This window comes from Phaethon lepturus, unplaced genomic scaffold, assembly GCF_000687285.1.
Source record: "Phaethon lepturus isolate BGI_N335 unplaced genomic scaffold, ASM68728v1 scaffold51743, whole genome shotgun sequence".
In the NCBI taxonomy this organism is placed as follows: domain Eukaryota; kingdom Metazoa; phylum Chordata; class Aves; order Phaethontiformes; family Phaethontidae; genus Phaethon; species Phaethon lepturus.
In genome coordinates this window covers 18,654-34,270 of record NW_010532208.1, presented here as the reverse complement: position 1 = coordinate 34,270, position 15,617 = coordinate 18,654, and the positions used below count along the sequence as shown (strand labels likewise).

At 42.8% G+C, this 15,617-nt stretch overlaps 1 protein-coding gene across 1 annotated transcript in view; it reads left to right on the top strand.

The window, feature by feature from the left end:
• LOC104619015 (BMP-binding endothelial regulator protein-like) overlaps window positions 1–15,617 on the top strand; it is a gene marked incomplete at both ends in the record, with an annotated part of 38,279 nt that overhangs the window by 16,459 nt on the left and 6,203 nt on the right. Inside the window, one exon of the mRNA XM_010284758.1 lies at window positions 6,847–6,946. Within this exon, the coding sequence (XP_010283060.1) occupies window positions 6,847–6,946 (100 nt within the window). The remainder of the gene's footprint in view (window positions 1–6,846; window positions 6,947–15,617) is intronic.

Here is a 15,617-nt window from a genome sequence, read left to right as displayed (position 1 = left end):
CGTAAATCGGAGGCTACCGTGTGCTCTGCTCAAAAAAGGAAAAAGAGTCGCTGCGGACTGAACTGGCATATTTTGTTCCTGATGAAATACCGTTGTTTGCATCTAATGCAATTCATGCTGAAATCACAGTCACGTTGTGCCACAGGCAAGGACCTAGTGCTGAATGTACTGAAGCATATGCTTGGCTCCACTCCTGTGAGTTGTCCCACTGAAATTGAAGACACGCTTAAAATAATACGACTTTTCTCTCTGTGGGGTGAAGCGTATGCCTTAGCGTTTGTAGGTTTATGTGGGTAAACAGAGAGAACTGTATCATTTTGCAGAGAACACACAGTGTTTCCTAGGGAAATATTTTTTCCACCTTGAATTTAAAAACACATCTACTATGCTAAACCATTTTTGTTACTGTACCCACAAAAATTTGCTTTTGCAAGAAAAAAACCCCAACAGATAATTGGAGGCGAACAAGGGAAATGAGATCTTTTTTCTCATCTCCCTTGACAGTGGTTCAAAATGACTGCAAACGTCTCTCCTTGGGGAGTGGTGTCTCCTCCCTGAAGCCAAATTGTGCAGCTCTTACTTAGGCAGAGAAATGCTCATGGAAGACAGCAGTCCTACGGTACTAGCAGGGATTGCTTGCTTGCATTAACTCTGCCAGTTAAAGGGAAGTTTGTGAATTGGACCCAAGATGATGAGTTCCAGGCAGGAGTGCCAAAGGAGCAAAGGTAGTATTTTCAGAAAGCGCCTCAGGATTTGTCTAGACCATGAGTTAGGCACGTGTCTGAGCCTGTTCCTGAGCCCAAGTTGACCCAACGTGGGGGGTGTCTGCACGTAAGCCTAGGTGCAGGCACACGCTTGGGAGCCTGGGTCTCCCAAGCTTTGCTGAGGGACAGAGCCTGTGGCCAGCGCTGGCCCAAACCTGTGCTCCTGTGGCCTGCATGGACTGAGCGTGGCTCCATGCACACTTGAGAGGATGCTCTGGCCATGTGCAACATCTGGTAGAGAGCCAGCAGCATGGCCAGAGAACATGTGGGTCGTGGCATGCGGCGTGCTCTGACTTGTGTTTGAGCCTGCCCTATGCCTTGTAGTAGAGGTGTTGCCTAAGTGACTTGAGTGCACATGTTTCATTAATTTTAAATGGCTTTTTCTTTTCCCAAGGTCATACACATAGGTTTGAAAGCTGCATCCCAAATTCCTCGGGGGTAACTTTTGCCGTTGTTTGAAAATTATTGTTGTTTTAGTGGAGGATCCCATAGGCTCCTCCTAGCAGAAATTTAAGGACACTCTGAACTACTTGGTGAGGAGTCCTATCAGAGTTACTAGTGGGACTGTGATGAATGATGGTAAAAAATGAATGTTTTCAGGATTAGCCGTTAATGGTAGTTCGTATTTCTACCTAATCTGTCCCTCTTACTTTTAGTATTTTTCTCTCCATTGCCTTTTTTGGTTAAATGAAAGTTTAAGCAAGATTTTTCCTATTCAATATAAATAGTTAATAATCTCAGGATATCAGAAATGCAGTGCAAACCTCTTAAAAGCATTTTCAATACATAAAAAGGAAAAAACCAAGAAAAACCAGACTCTCACAGCAGAAATCTAACCCCCTGAGAGCCCACATCTGCAAGGTCTTCAGCAGCCAGCTATGACAGCACAACAGTGGGCTTGGGGTACTGCTGTTGGAGGCACTCCTTGGTACAGCCCTGGAGGAACGAAGCGGACTCTTGATTTTTTTTTTTTTTTCTCCCCCCCCCCCCCAACCAAACCCCCGCTCTGTCTTTTTTTTTTTTTTCCCCCCCCCCCCCCAAGCAAAATCCAGGTTGAAAAGAGCCATCCTCCTGGTGGCTGCTGTGAGCCGGCAGGAGCCCAGTGGGGAACCCTGTAGAAAGTTGGCTTCAGCTTCCAAGCTGTGGTTTGGCACATGTCCTCTCCAAGACCTCTGCCAAATATTCAGCTTTCTTTTTAGTGTTTTTTTTTTTCTTTTTCTTTTCATGTTGGCATTTTATTTAACTGTACCATGTGAGTTTAAGGCCATTAGTTTGATATATTTTGTCACCAGAATGGGCTATTTTGTGAGGAGTTCTTTGACGGAAGGTAAAAATATGAGGTGTATGTGGAAGGTGAACAAATTGCGTTGAGAGAAGGTTGTAGTAAAGGTAACATGAAGCAGTAATACTGGTATTAGATCTGGTTAGTCTATCTCTCCTGTATGGGAACTTAACATCACCTTTGTAGGCCAAGTTAAAGAGGAGACCTTTGGTTCTCACTGGCAAAGCATGGGAGAGGGGAGAAACGCGGGCACCCAACAAAACTTTCTGATCTTTCCCCAAACATGTTAAAAAGTAAGTTCTCCAGCAGCTGGGGTTGGTGAGCACAGGAGAGGAGTCTGGGGTGATCCTCCGGCACTTCCCTAAATTTTCCTTTCCGAGGGAGTCTGGGATTCCAGGACAAACCCTTTGCCCGGCCGAGCGCTGACTGCGGAGTTGCGTCAGCTGTGGCAGCATTGTTCTGGATCAGCCTGACCTCTTTTAAAAAAATACATATTTTTCCAACACTAATAAAAACCTTAGCTGAAGTTCTCTCCCTTTCTGGGTGTGTGCCTGAGCACTAAATTAAAAAAAAAAAAAAAAAAAATCCCAGATGTGAATCTATAAACCATCTGTTTAAAATAACTATTGTGCGGGACTATAATTAAAAGTTATTTATTACGAATCTTGGGATCCTATTATGGATTTTGACTGACTCCCAGGTTTCTGATTTAGCAAACACTTTATGTATTTATGAGCCATGTGTCTCTTCCGCACTTCTGGGTGCCAGAGTGCATGTCCTTTAAACACAAAGGAAAAAAAAATCCCCTACCCTCCCGTAACTGTTGGCTTCTGAATGTTGCCGTCTAAGAAGTTTTCTCTTAAGGACAGCAAAAATCAAAGTATCTGAGAGCTTTCAACAACTCCAGAGACACTGTAGACAACACAGATGGAGGTTTGGTAATACAGCTCTCCCGCATACAGCTACTTAGCAACTTTTAAAATGTATGGTTGGGACAAGTAATGAAATGTTATGATTACTGGGTGTAGGAGGGGACGTATTTGGAAGGAAAGGATTTGTTGCTGAAGTCCATTTGTTCTTGCCCTCTGCTTTGCCCTTGTGAAACGAGAGGGAAGGAGGCAGCAAAATTGAATGAAGCAGACGGACAGTAGACATTAAGCGCAGTGTTTTGGATGACAGGGTGAAGGGGGGGAAAAAAAAAGCTCCTGGTGACAACTGCTCTTTGTTTTATCTTCGTGCTTTTACACCCAGTGGGCCTAGGAGATCTGCCCTGGATAATGCCTGACTGCAATAGACTAAACAATGATTTACCAGCCCTGTTTTATCTGCTGCTGTCCTATGATTGATCAGCACGGTACATTAACCCTTTCCTCCACATCTGCTGGCCTAGTTTTCCACAAGATGCAGCACTGAGATAAAATGAGAGGATTTTCAGGAAGAGTTTCAGGATTAAATCCAGTCCTAGAAGAAGCAAGAGGTGCTCGGCTGCGGTTCTCCGCAGCTCTCCTCTGTGTACTACAACAGGGATTTTGCTGTGAAGACTGCTCCGGGGCAGTATGCTGCAATTGTGGCTCTACTGTGTGTTTGTTCAGCAAAAAGCCCCAAAAGGAGCCGTGGGAGCTGCAGCCCTGCGCAGTGCCGTACCTCGCACCCTGGGAAAAGCAGCCCAGCCCTGATGTCACGGGGTTGGGCACCTCAGGGTGGCATCTGAAACAGCCACTTTCGGAGATGTCTGGGGCTTGCTTATAACACCAGCTAGAGAGGAGGAACATTAGCTTTGTAAATCCCACCCTGCTTAAGCGCTTAACTGCCCTTCTCATGCTGGCAAAGGTTGGCTCTATTTACCTGCGATACAGAAACCTGTCCCAGCAGGCAGGAGGGGATGTAGCTTCTCCTCCAAGGGACAGAGCTGATCTTGCTTTTTTCTTAAAGAAAAAAAAAAGGGGGGAGAGGGTGATGAGTGTGGCACTTTCTGGCCCACCTTTTAGGTCCATGCTGTAGCAACTCACCTTTTGAGATGGTGATCCTGGTTCGGTGACCTCCACATCCACAGGCAATTCATAGATTCATCTCCCGCTTTTCCCACAAGCATCCTCGCTGTTGGGATCGGTGGCTTTTGAGAGCACAAGGAACAAGCCGCTTTCTGCTGAAGCTGGGCCACTGAGCAGCAAGTACTTTAAAGTCTACTGGGATAAAGAAGCTGGGCCACTGAGCAGCAAGTAGTTCAAAGTCTACTGGGATAAAGAAAGCACTCCAAGGGGGGAGGACCCTTCAGTTCCTATCACTGCACTATGGGCCACTAATGTGCTTTACATGGAACAGCTCCTTAATGTAAACCAGCCCTTGGCACCAGGACATGAACTCCAAAATCTTCCCTCTTGGAAAAGCTCCCAGCCACTAGGCTCTACAGCCCAGCTCAGTTTTGCTTTCTCTTTCCAGTTACTTCCATCCTCACCTGTAACAAAGGTCCTGAGTTTGGAGTTGAGCCACCAGTGTTGTTGGTGATAAGGGAAGAAGAGTAAGATCCAAATTTGGCTGCCCCTGTGGGTTGCCTCAATGGCACCAAACTCATCATTGGCAGAGAACATTCCTGATGTAAGTGATGTGGGCCAAACAGGAGGATTTTAGTTAGGAATGGTAACTAGCAAGTAGCTCCTGTTTGAAATATGTGTGTCAGGTGCATCTTGAGGATCCTTAGGGACTTTTTGTATTGCCTACAAGAAACAACCACATCTGGATGTGTCTGAGGGCAGAGGGAGGCAGCTGGTGCTCAGGAGAGAGGGTGAGAAGCTGCCTGGGAATCTGGGCTGCATGAGGCATTTGCCCCAGGATTCCCTTGGAAATCAGGGAACAAGAAGAAATATGGAGCTGTGTTTTACTTCTCATCCCTCTCGCTGTTGTCCGCAATAATAATTTCTTCCTTTGAAGAGGGAGTCTGATGGGTACCTGCCTGCCAGACCCGCTGACTTGGGTCCTACCCAAGGTTGGCCCACAAAGGGCACGGTGCACCTCTCATCTTGTAGAGGTCTACGATGCATGCTGCAGCTGGGTAAACGATGTTCTCCAAAGGAACATACTCTAAGCTGGATTTTGCCCTTCTTTCAAACCTGCTTTCACCACGAAGAAGATTTTTCTCACAGATAAAGGTAACAGGGCTGCTAGGCTCATTAAATCTTCTCTTGAGCAAACTCATTAAAGAAAATCAGATCTTAGCAGAACCCTTTAAAATACAGACTGTGTGTAGTTGACTTGGTAAACTGCTGCCCTTCAACAGGCTTTAAGGAGACAAAGTCAGGGGGGCTCTATGGTCATGTCAAGGGAATCAGGATTTCACCCTGCGCTCTAAAAAGCTGTTGTTGAGCCAGTTGCACTGCTGCGCCGTGGCTGCTTCGTGCCAGTCCAGAGCCACAGACGTACCATAAATTCAGCTTAACTTGCCAGTTAAATTGCATTTATGGTTGGTCTGCAATGCTGGAGTGATGCAAAGCAGCCAGCACGTAGCAGTGACCTGGCTTTTTACAGTAGTCATTTGTGTCGCTGCAGCTGTGCTTTACAGCCTGATTCTCATTTGCTGATTTCACACTGTCTGTGAATAAGAGCGATTCCTCATTTACACTGATAAGGTTGAAGTGCCTTTATAACTCCCATCAGATCAGGCAGTGACTTTGAAGAAAATAAACCTCCAATTTTAGACAAAGGGCTGGAGTGTAATAAAAGCTGCATGTTATCCTTCACAGGCGTCTTGAATAAGGCCACAGGGAGCAAAAGAAAGACTGGAAATCACAGTTTCTTTTCCTTAAGTTTTATGATTTACATTTTTCTAGCCCTTTGATTTTTTGGGTCTCTAATTAAGTCATAAGATTGGGTAAGGTGGGTGCTTGTGTCTAGTAAATGGCCACCTGTGTCACTTTAATGAACTGAACTACTAATTATAGGTGGAGGTCACTTCAGAGAACTACTTTAAGTCAGGAATTTCAAGCAGCAAAATTTTATGGAAAGAAACCCCCAAAGTATTTGTTTTCTGTCCTTGTTTAAAGGCAGAGATAACCAAAAGGGTTAACACCACAGGGACAAGCCGGGCTATAAATGGAATATTTCTCCTGCACATCCTCTATTGATATTCCTTAATGTCATCGATGTGCTCTTTGGCCTTGGCCATTGCTGGCTTTTTGCCAGAGGAAGATGACACTATACTGTACAGTGATTCCACCTGCTTGTGTTTTTTCGTCAGTTCTCAGTATTTGGGGAGAAAGATGAATTACAGTAGCCTCTTTTCTAGTATAGCAGGCTCTTTTGGGGGACCTCTGGGTAGCTGGGTAATACCACTAGCTATAAATGACTTTCAGTAGTGGCAGAGTTTTGTTTTCTCTGAGGTTGCCACCTCTTCCTCAACTGTCTGTCCTTTTGTCACCATAAGAAACGATCCCTGAGCTGTGCAGTTCAAGGGGCAGCACCTCAAGACCCTGAGGATATTTTAACAAGAACATCACGTAACTAGTTGTTCATTTAAGTGAAGTGGATTTCTTTAGTTGGACACGTTTTCTGTACTATGATGTGTAGCAGTCATGAATTACTGTCTAAATGGAGTTTAAACACCATTTACTTGGGCTCCTGGATAATTCAGAGACTGTCTTCTACTGCGTTCCTTCAAGGGGAGAAAGGTGTTTTGAATTTCAGGGATCTCTCCTGAAGAAAGAGAGCAGATTGCTAGTCTCACTTTTTATTTCCGAGTTGCAAGAAATGGAGCCGTGGATTTGGTTTACTTGCAATAGCTTTTATCTTTTTTTTTTCCCCCCCCAGAATAAGGAAGTGACATGCAAGAGAGAGAAGTGTCCGATGCTCTCCAAGGACTGTGCTCTCGTCATTAAGCAGAGAGGAGCTTGCTGTGAGCGTTGCAAAGGTGCGGTTCCCTTCCTCTTGTTTGACTCTTTTTAAGAAGTTATCAGTTCAAATGTTTGTTGACAGAGACAGGCCAAAGTTGGAAGCTTCTCAGCTGGGACGTGGCTGTCACCAGAGGCTTGAAAAGGACAGTAACTACAATAAAATCAATATGTTTCCAAAGCTGGTGGAATGCATAAATTCACATATTCATCCTGTAATTATAGTTCTTGCACAACGACAATCCTTTAGAAATACATCTGCATTGTACTTCAGTGGTATGTTGTCAGTCTTTTGAGAGATACCTCCTGTTCTAACTTGATCTATCAGAAATACTTTAGGTCAAAATCAATCTGCTAGTAGTCACTGGTAAATAGGAATTCCTTAAACCTTTTGTGTAGTTGCACAGAATAGGAATAATGCCAATGAGTAACAAAGAGCAGAGTAATTATCCATGACTACTTTTATTTCTCCTCATACTAGAAACATAATAACCAAATTCTTTTCATTTTACTAAATATTTCCTGATTAAAAAAATAATATTGTGGACATTTTTATTAAAGCCCAAATAGGTAACAATCTAAACATTGTACATCTATTTATTGACCAACACTGTATCTTCTAAGCTCTTTAGAATGAGCTAATTGTCAAATATAAAAAATTAATAAATTAACTGTGTAAACATGCATGGCATGTAACTATCATGCTTATCCACATAAAAAATGTGCAAGTAGATGAGGTTGAAAACTAGTCTTTTTTTGTATTGATGCAGTAAGTAATATGCTTTAAAACACTAATTTTATTGACGGACTGCTGACGCAGTCAGTGAGGTTGGATTTGTTGGAGGTTGGATTTGGAGGGCTTTTTCTTTATTTTTTCTCTGTTTAATTCCCCAGTGGTGATAGAGTGGCTTTGGGAAGGAGATAGTGTAGAATAAATTGTTGGGAAATGCAAGCATTTATTGCCTTCCCAGAGCAAATAAAAATGCAGGAAAACAGGTTATACTGAAATTCAGATGGAAGAGACATATGACAGATGTGTGTTCTTCCTGGATGGTTGCAGAGCTGTGTTAGCTGCTGTGATCATGATTTGCTTCTGTGGTGCAACTTTGGAATTGGCTTGGCAAGCCCAGAGGATTTGTCTAAAAGCCTGACACTTAAAAGAAAAGGAAATGAAGTGTGTGTGTGTGGAAATTAAAGCATTACTGAAATAGTAAGAATTTGTAGTTGCAAATTTTACATAAAATAAATGTAATTTATTTATTTTGTCAAATTATGTTTAGTGTCAGCTTTGTAGCAAAAGATTCCTAAACATTGGTTTGATTAGGCTGGAGATTGATTCTCCATTTCAATAAAGGAATGCGTGGTTGGTCAATTGCATGAAAATTTTATATACATACATATGTGCACGTATGCATACAAAATGATTCTACAATAAAGAAGATTAATGTTTCAAAGCTGAGAGTACAGATATTAGTGTGTATGGGCTATTATCATTAGATGGAAGTTTTAATTCAGACTCATTGTAAGATATTCTATTTATCCTGAATTGGGGTGAGTTCCTGTAGAACATTATTAATAGACTTGAGCCTGGCATCTGCAGATTGGTGTGCCTGACATCTTTAACAGGAAAATTAATAGAAACTATTCAAAAATAGAATTAGGAGGCACGTGGATACTTGCAATATAAGAGGGGAGAGTTATGTCTTATAAAAATGCTAGTCATTTGAATTTATCAGAAATATATAGACAGAGATGTTGTCTTCCTGGATTTCTAATAGGCATCCAACAAGATCCCTCACCAAAACCTACTAAGGAAACTAAGCATTTGTAGAGAAACTTTTCTCATCAGTGAATAACTAACAGGTGGTGATAATGAATGGTTATTTTCATAATGGAAAAAGGTTGCCAGCAGATCCTTGCAAAGATCTCAACTTGTCAAAGTCCTCAAAAATGATCTAGAAAAGGGATGAAGAGGGACACAAAATTTGCTGCCGATGTCCTGACCTCTATAGCACAGTAAAGGCGGAGGGCTGCCTGTGAGGAGCTGCCGAAGGTTCTTGGGACACTGAACAACTGATGACAAAATGGCAAAGGAAGTTAATGTGGATGAGAATAAATGGGTGCACACAGGGCAACACAGTCCTACCTGTACAAATATAATTCTGGGCTCTGAGTTGACAATTATGTATTAACACCTGTTTCTTGGTTTTATATAAGATGGTTCTGTAGCAGGATCAGCTCAACCTTCAGTAGCTGTCCAAAGGGAAAAGTGAATTTTGGCTAGAAAGACATTTGGTCTGATCCAAGATGGTAACTCCTGTGTGCTTAAGATGCAAGAATAGCTTTAAATTTCAGAATTAAAAGAAAAAAACAAGGCTCTTGAGGGCTTAATTTTCAAAGTAAACGTGAAATTTCTGAATAAGTTTTTCTGCTCTTTCTGAAAGGTAAAGCTAACTATGCACCTGTCTAACTACAGCAGTCCTGACACCACACATTGTCACCAGGTTGTTCAGGTGTCATCAGGAGGATGATGGAGCCACCTCTACCCCCGTGGAGGCTGCTTGCTCTCCTGCTGCTCTGAATGCTGCCGAAGCTCCTGCTCTGTTCTGTGCAAAACCCAGAACGAGTGTCCTGTGCAGAATATGCGGGGAATCAAGGGTGCAAACACTGGCTGTGTAGCAATTCAGCTACTCCCTTTGGTGTCCCAGCAGCTCCCCAGCACTCCCCATGCAGGGCTCAGCTGCAGCCGGGACTTGGCCCTGCAGCGCTTGTTCTCAGTTACTCTTTTGTCAAGCTGCCAGAGTGCCCGTAGGGAATGCAAGCAGGAAAAGGGAAACAGGAATTTTTTTTTTTTTCTTTTTTTTTAAAACTGGTTGCATTTCATCTAAACCCGAACAAAATGTTATGAAGAAAAGCCATCAGAACCTGATGGCTTTTTTCTTGGCTTCATTCCCAAAGCCTAGAAAATCTTAATCAGGCCTTACGGGCTCTTGCCAGCTCTCTTTGATAGCTTCACGTCTTCCTACCTTGTGAAGGAATGAATGAATGAATGGCTTCTGTCATCTGAATACAACGTCAGGAGGATAACATCAAGACCAAAGGGTATGTTTCCAGAATTGGCTTGTGTAGGAAGGAAACCACCACTCAGGAGTCATTTGTGACATTGCTGCCAGGGTATTTTACTCTGAGGGGTGCATGAGGACGGGGTATGTAGGCCCTGTATCTCTAACAGCAAAGTAGTAGTCTGAAATGAAGAAATACTATATGCCTGCAACAGTGCATCCAGCTGAACTCCTGTGTTTAGAGCTCTGCACACAGGAGAAACTGAATTGTTGGTAAAGAATTTGTCCTGCACATGGTTCTGTGCTGAGCACAACTCCCTTACTTCCATTTGGGTATTTGTATGCTACTTAGATAATTTCTAGCCCTTGAAAAATTTTTTCTTAATAAACAAAAAATTAAGAAACAGCAGCAAGTATAGCTTTTGCAATCAGAAAATTTGCTGTGGTGGAAGCAACATGTTATCCCTAACACATTACAAGATTTTGCTTTACTTAAGATTTTAATCCTCCAGACTATCAATGTGTTTTAACACAGTTAAAGTCAGTGGGGCAAGACTCTCTTTCGCTGTGTCTTTGTGCAAAGTCTGGAATGGAGAAATGTGCGCCCATGGTTATGGCTTCCTACAACAACTAAGTATAATAGTGAAAACTTTCAGTGAGATTATTCTTCTGACAGATACATACTGTAGTTTATAAAACTTACTACATACCTCTAGCATATTATTAATTTTGATGATATTAAAAAATTAAGCCCCCCTTATTACTTTAGCATAGGATAAATAAGCTACTTTTAGTCGCTCATTTTATTTAATATGTTTAATGAAAACATATGAGATCACTGAGATTATAGAAATAGATTTGGCAACATTTTCTTATTTAGTTGGATGGAGACCTGTCACTTGGATATAGAGGTCTCTACACCTCGAATAATAAGTTATTTGCTCTCTGAAGAAGTGTTATTACCAGCTCAGAGCTGCATAAAGTTTGCATTTCTAAAATTGTGCACCATATTCTACTCGCTTAGCCTGAGAATCTGAATCTTCTATGGATGTGTAAAGACAAGATTGGTGGGTATCTGTTACAACAGATAAGATTTGTTCTGAAATTTCTTTCACTTCTGTGGTGGGTTGACCTTGGCTGGATGCTCTGTTACTCCCCTCCTCAGCTGGACAGGGGAGAGAAAATAAAACAAAAACTTGTGGGTCAAGATAAGGACAGGACAGATCACTCGCCAGTTACCATCATGGGCAAAACAGGCTCAACTTGAGGAAAATTAATTTAATTTATTACCTATCAAATCAGAGTAGGATAACAAGAAATAAAACCAAATCCTAAAACACCTTACCCCCACCCCTCCCTTCTTCCCAGGCTCAGCTTCACTCTCGATTTCTGTGCCTCCTCCCCCATAGCAGCAGAGGGGGACAGGGAATGGGGGTTGTGGTCAGTTCATCACACGTTGTCTCTGCTGCTCCTTCCTCCTCAGGGGGAGGACTCCTCACACTCTTCCCCTGCTCCAATGTGGGGTCCCTCCCACAGGAGACAGTCCTCCATGAACTTCTCCAGCGTGAGTCCTTCCCACAGGCTGCAGTTCTTCAGGAACTGCTCCAGCCTGGGTCCCTTCCACAGGTACCGTCCTTCAGGAACAGACTGCTCCAGCCTGGGTCCCCCGTGGGGTTCACAAGTCCTGCCAGCAAACATGCTCCAGCCTGGGCTCCTCTCTCCATGGGGCCACAGGTCCTGCCAGGGGCCTGCTCCAGCACAGGCTTCCCACGGGGTCACGGCCTCCTTCGGGCATCGTCCTGCTCTGGCGTGGGGTCCTCCCCGGGCTGCAGGTGGAGAACTGCTCCACTGTGGAGCTCCACGGCTGCAGGCCACAGCCTGCCTCACCATGGTCTTCATCATGGGCTGCAGGGGAATCTCTGCTCTGGTGCCTGGAGCCCCTCCTGCCCCTCCTTCTGCATGGACCTGGGTGTCTGCAGAGGTGTTCCTCTTGCCTTCTCACTCCTCTCTCCAGCTGTAATTGCTGTGCTGTTTTTTTTCCCCCTTCTTAACTATGTTATGGCAGAGGCGCTACCACTGTTGCTGACGGGCTCAGCCTTGGCCAGCTGTGGGTCCATCTTGGAGCTCTGTTGGACACAGGGGAAGCTTCTAGCAGCTTCTCACAGAAGCCACCCCTGCAGCCCCCTGCTACCAAAACCTTGCCACGCAAACCCAGTACAGCTTCCCATGTGCAATTTTGCTTCTTCTGCCTTTGTTAACTTTTGAGTTACTGTGGGGTTTTTTTGCTGTGTGGTTTTCTTAAAATTAATTAATGATCTTAGAGGTTCACATGCCATGCTCCATTGATCTGGAGTCTACCAGAGAATGGAATCACAGCCCAGGCAACAGCAATGCTAGTTCCCCTGAATACTGAATATCCAAAGCTGTCGTAGTTAATTGTGCGTTTCTTGGAAAGGATATCAAATATTACGGTTGAGGATTGCAGCCAATTTCAACTGTTAGGACTGGCTTGCAAAGGAAGTTAGAGGGAGGTTATGAGTTTATCAGTGTTCTGGCTACTCTACTAAAGCGCTGCAGGAGCCATACATACATTTGGCACTTTGTTTGCCTGTGGATGCCCCTAGTATGAGATACCCGATACCAGTTTGGTGCCCTGCTGGAAGAGTGACCGTGGGGCGACTCTGTGCAGGGCACTATAACTTGCAGCCCATCCTTGCACGCTCTAAGGCAAGCTCTCAGAGATGAGGATGCAACCCAGTATGCGGATGGAGGGAGATGGGCTGGGAACATAATTATATATTTCCCTACTGAAATCTTTTTCACCTTCATCTGAGTAATCTAGTCCTGGCATCTGTTAGAGACCGGTTATGGAAAAAGATGGTTTGGGGACATAATAAAGTCTTAACTTTTCTCTTGGCTTTTCTCACTGCCTCTCAGTTTCTTGGATGTGTGCTCCAGCTCTGAACCAGGAGGTCTGTTTCTTGAGTCTGGTGGTACAGGTTCATCTCAACGTTCATTCAGTTTCTAGCTTTTTATTTCAAGTAAAGGCAGGGATTTTGAAGCAGTGACACATAGCCACTAAGGACAGTATCATCATAGTGTCAGCTTTGGTTACTTCTGGTTATGCCTAAGAAGAGGTCTCTCTCTCCATCCTTCCTTCAAGTCAACTCTTCTTACAGACATCTTAGCACATACCTTTCATATACCTTGAATACCTGGTGTATACTGTTGTGTTCAGTAGTGCCTCAAATTTCAGATTTTCCTATTACATTGGTTAATATAATTTTCCATTTATGTAAGAAGCTTTTAATTAACTGTCTTGTCATGTTGTCATAAATACTTTTGCAGTCAAACATCAGTTACCCAGACTTTTGCAATCACAGAGAAGTTGCTCAGGACGCTTGTATTAGAAAATAGCACAAGACCTCCGTGGAGATACGTGGATGCACTTGGCCCTTGCGTGTGGACATTGTGTCCAGTGCAGCAAAGTAACAGGAAGCTCAAGACCAGGATGGGGGCTTCACACAACATTCACATGTAACATTTCTCTGGGACAACATGATAAATATCTCAGGACACTTAATACTGGAATGAGAATTTATTTTACTGTTTAACTTTGAAGCTGTAAGTTGTACTGATCATGAATGATTTTGCTGGTGTGAGGAAATTGGGTATAAATGGCAAGTAATTGTGTCACCAAGCAGCATGACTCATGACACCCCTCACAGCCATGAGAGGTCACAGTTCTGAGGCTGCCAGGCTTGGCAAGCACATCAAGTATCAGTTCAAGATTCAATGGCAGCTCTAACTATATGGTATTTTGGATTGCGAGGTTCTTATGGACCCTGCAGAGTGACTTTTTCCCCCTTACATGTATTTGTGAAAGATGAGACATTTGTGAAGGTGAAATTCAGTTCCAGTGGAGTGCAGGGGGTAAAAACAGCACTGGGAGGAGTTGAGGTCTTTGTTTCTGCTGCTGTTTGCTCAGTGGATATGAGCTGCTTTGCATCAGATGCCTGTGAACTGTGCGGTCCCGGCACAGCTCACCCCCATGACCGCTTTACTCTGTTGTCTCGTATGCCCTTTATGCGGCCCCTGCGCCTCGCGTCCCTTGGGTATTGTAATTGTGATGGCCCAGCTGCGAGTAGGTTTGATTGTACTCGGTTACAGAGGAAAGAGTTGGATTTTCACTGTTTAGAGTTAGACTTAATAAGCATGGGAGATTTTGTATATATTTTCATGCTTCTGTGTTGACAATTGCAGACCGGGGTTACCCAATAGGAAGTTTAATTTTGTAGTAGCTGTCAATGGCTTTGCCATCATCAAGACATGTGAAAATGTATTTTATAATAGGTGTATGTGTGATTCACAATACTCTTATTTTGGCCAACAGATTTCATGCCAGGGAAATACTGCAGAATATGCAAGTTATTGGTGTTTTTTTTTTGTTTTGGTTTTGGGGTTTTTTGGGGTTTTTTTTTTGGCTACAACTGGTATTTAGTGTTAGCATGCCTGGATACCTCCCTGAGGATTAATTTATCAAACACTAAATAAAACATGTCTTCTGACTGTTTTCTTTTTCCTAATGTTTATTTTCCATGCCAATAGAGACATTACTTTTTTAAACAGAAAGTGGACAGAAAGCAAGAAAAAGACTTAATAGGAGAAGAAAGATGCTAAAGAAATGAAGGATGGGGAGCCAGTCTATTGTGCACCAATCTATCACTTTCTCTTGGGAGAATACGGAAATTACTTGTCTATAAAATTCTCATTAGCCTAAAATAAGCAAAATCTCTTCTGGAATCTTATTAGGCAATGTCAAATTGAGTAATAAAGGCTTGTTTTTAATGAACTCCTGAGGACACTGGTTGAGCTTTAGCACTACTAAACTGTATCTTACAGTCAACTTCCCTATCTTCATGATACTGCTCTATTCTGGGGTGTCTGGGGAAGAAAAAAAGGCTCATTTAAAAATGTTACTGGATTTGGAAAGACAAATGGCTTCCTGATTGTCAACTTGTCCACATGCTAATAACAAAATCCGCTATAATTTGCATCTTTTGTTATTTCAGTCCAAGTCCATGTGAGGATGCTTGTTTTGGAAATAAATTCCTCTTTTAAATTAAATCAGCCAAAGGTTTGTTCATAATTTTTGAAACTAAGGTGCTCAAGCAAGGCACACTCAACACCGAAACAAAGTAACTATATTAGTAAATTAGAAGTGGTTTAACTATTTTATCATCATTTACTGTGCAGGAATGACTCAAGTTTAGAGGATCATTTTGCCTTTATGAGGTGACTAGGAGGTAATTAGCAGTTTCCACTGCATATACAATTGACCAACTTCAAAGTATTCAGTGGTTTGGATTGATTCAGATAAGCAACTTTCAGCCTGCATGTTTATCCAGGACTTATCTGAACTGTTTGTGTTGAAGTAGGTAATAGGAACAAAACCTAGAACTAACTGAAAGTTAATATTTTACATTAATAAAACACCAGCTGTTCTTAAAGAAAGAAGCAGGAAAGACTAAAAAATTAGGACACACTCCTTGACTGATATGAATCAGTCCATTAACTTCATTAAAACTGATATAGAGCCCTGTTATTTAACTTCCTTCCGTATGGACTA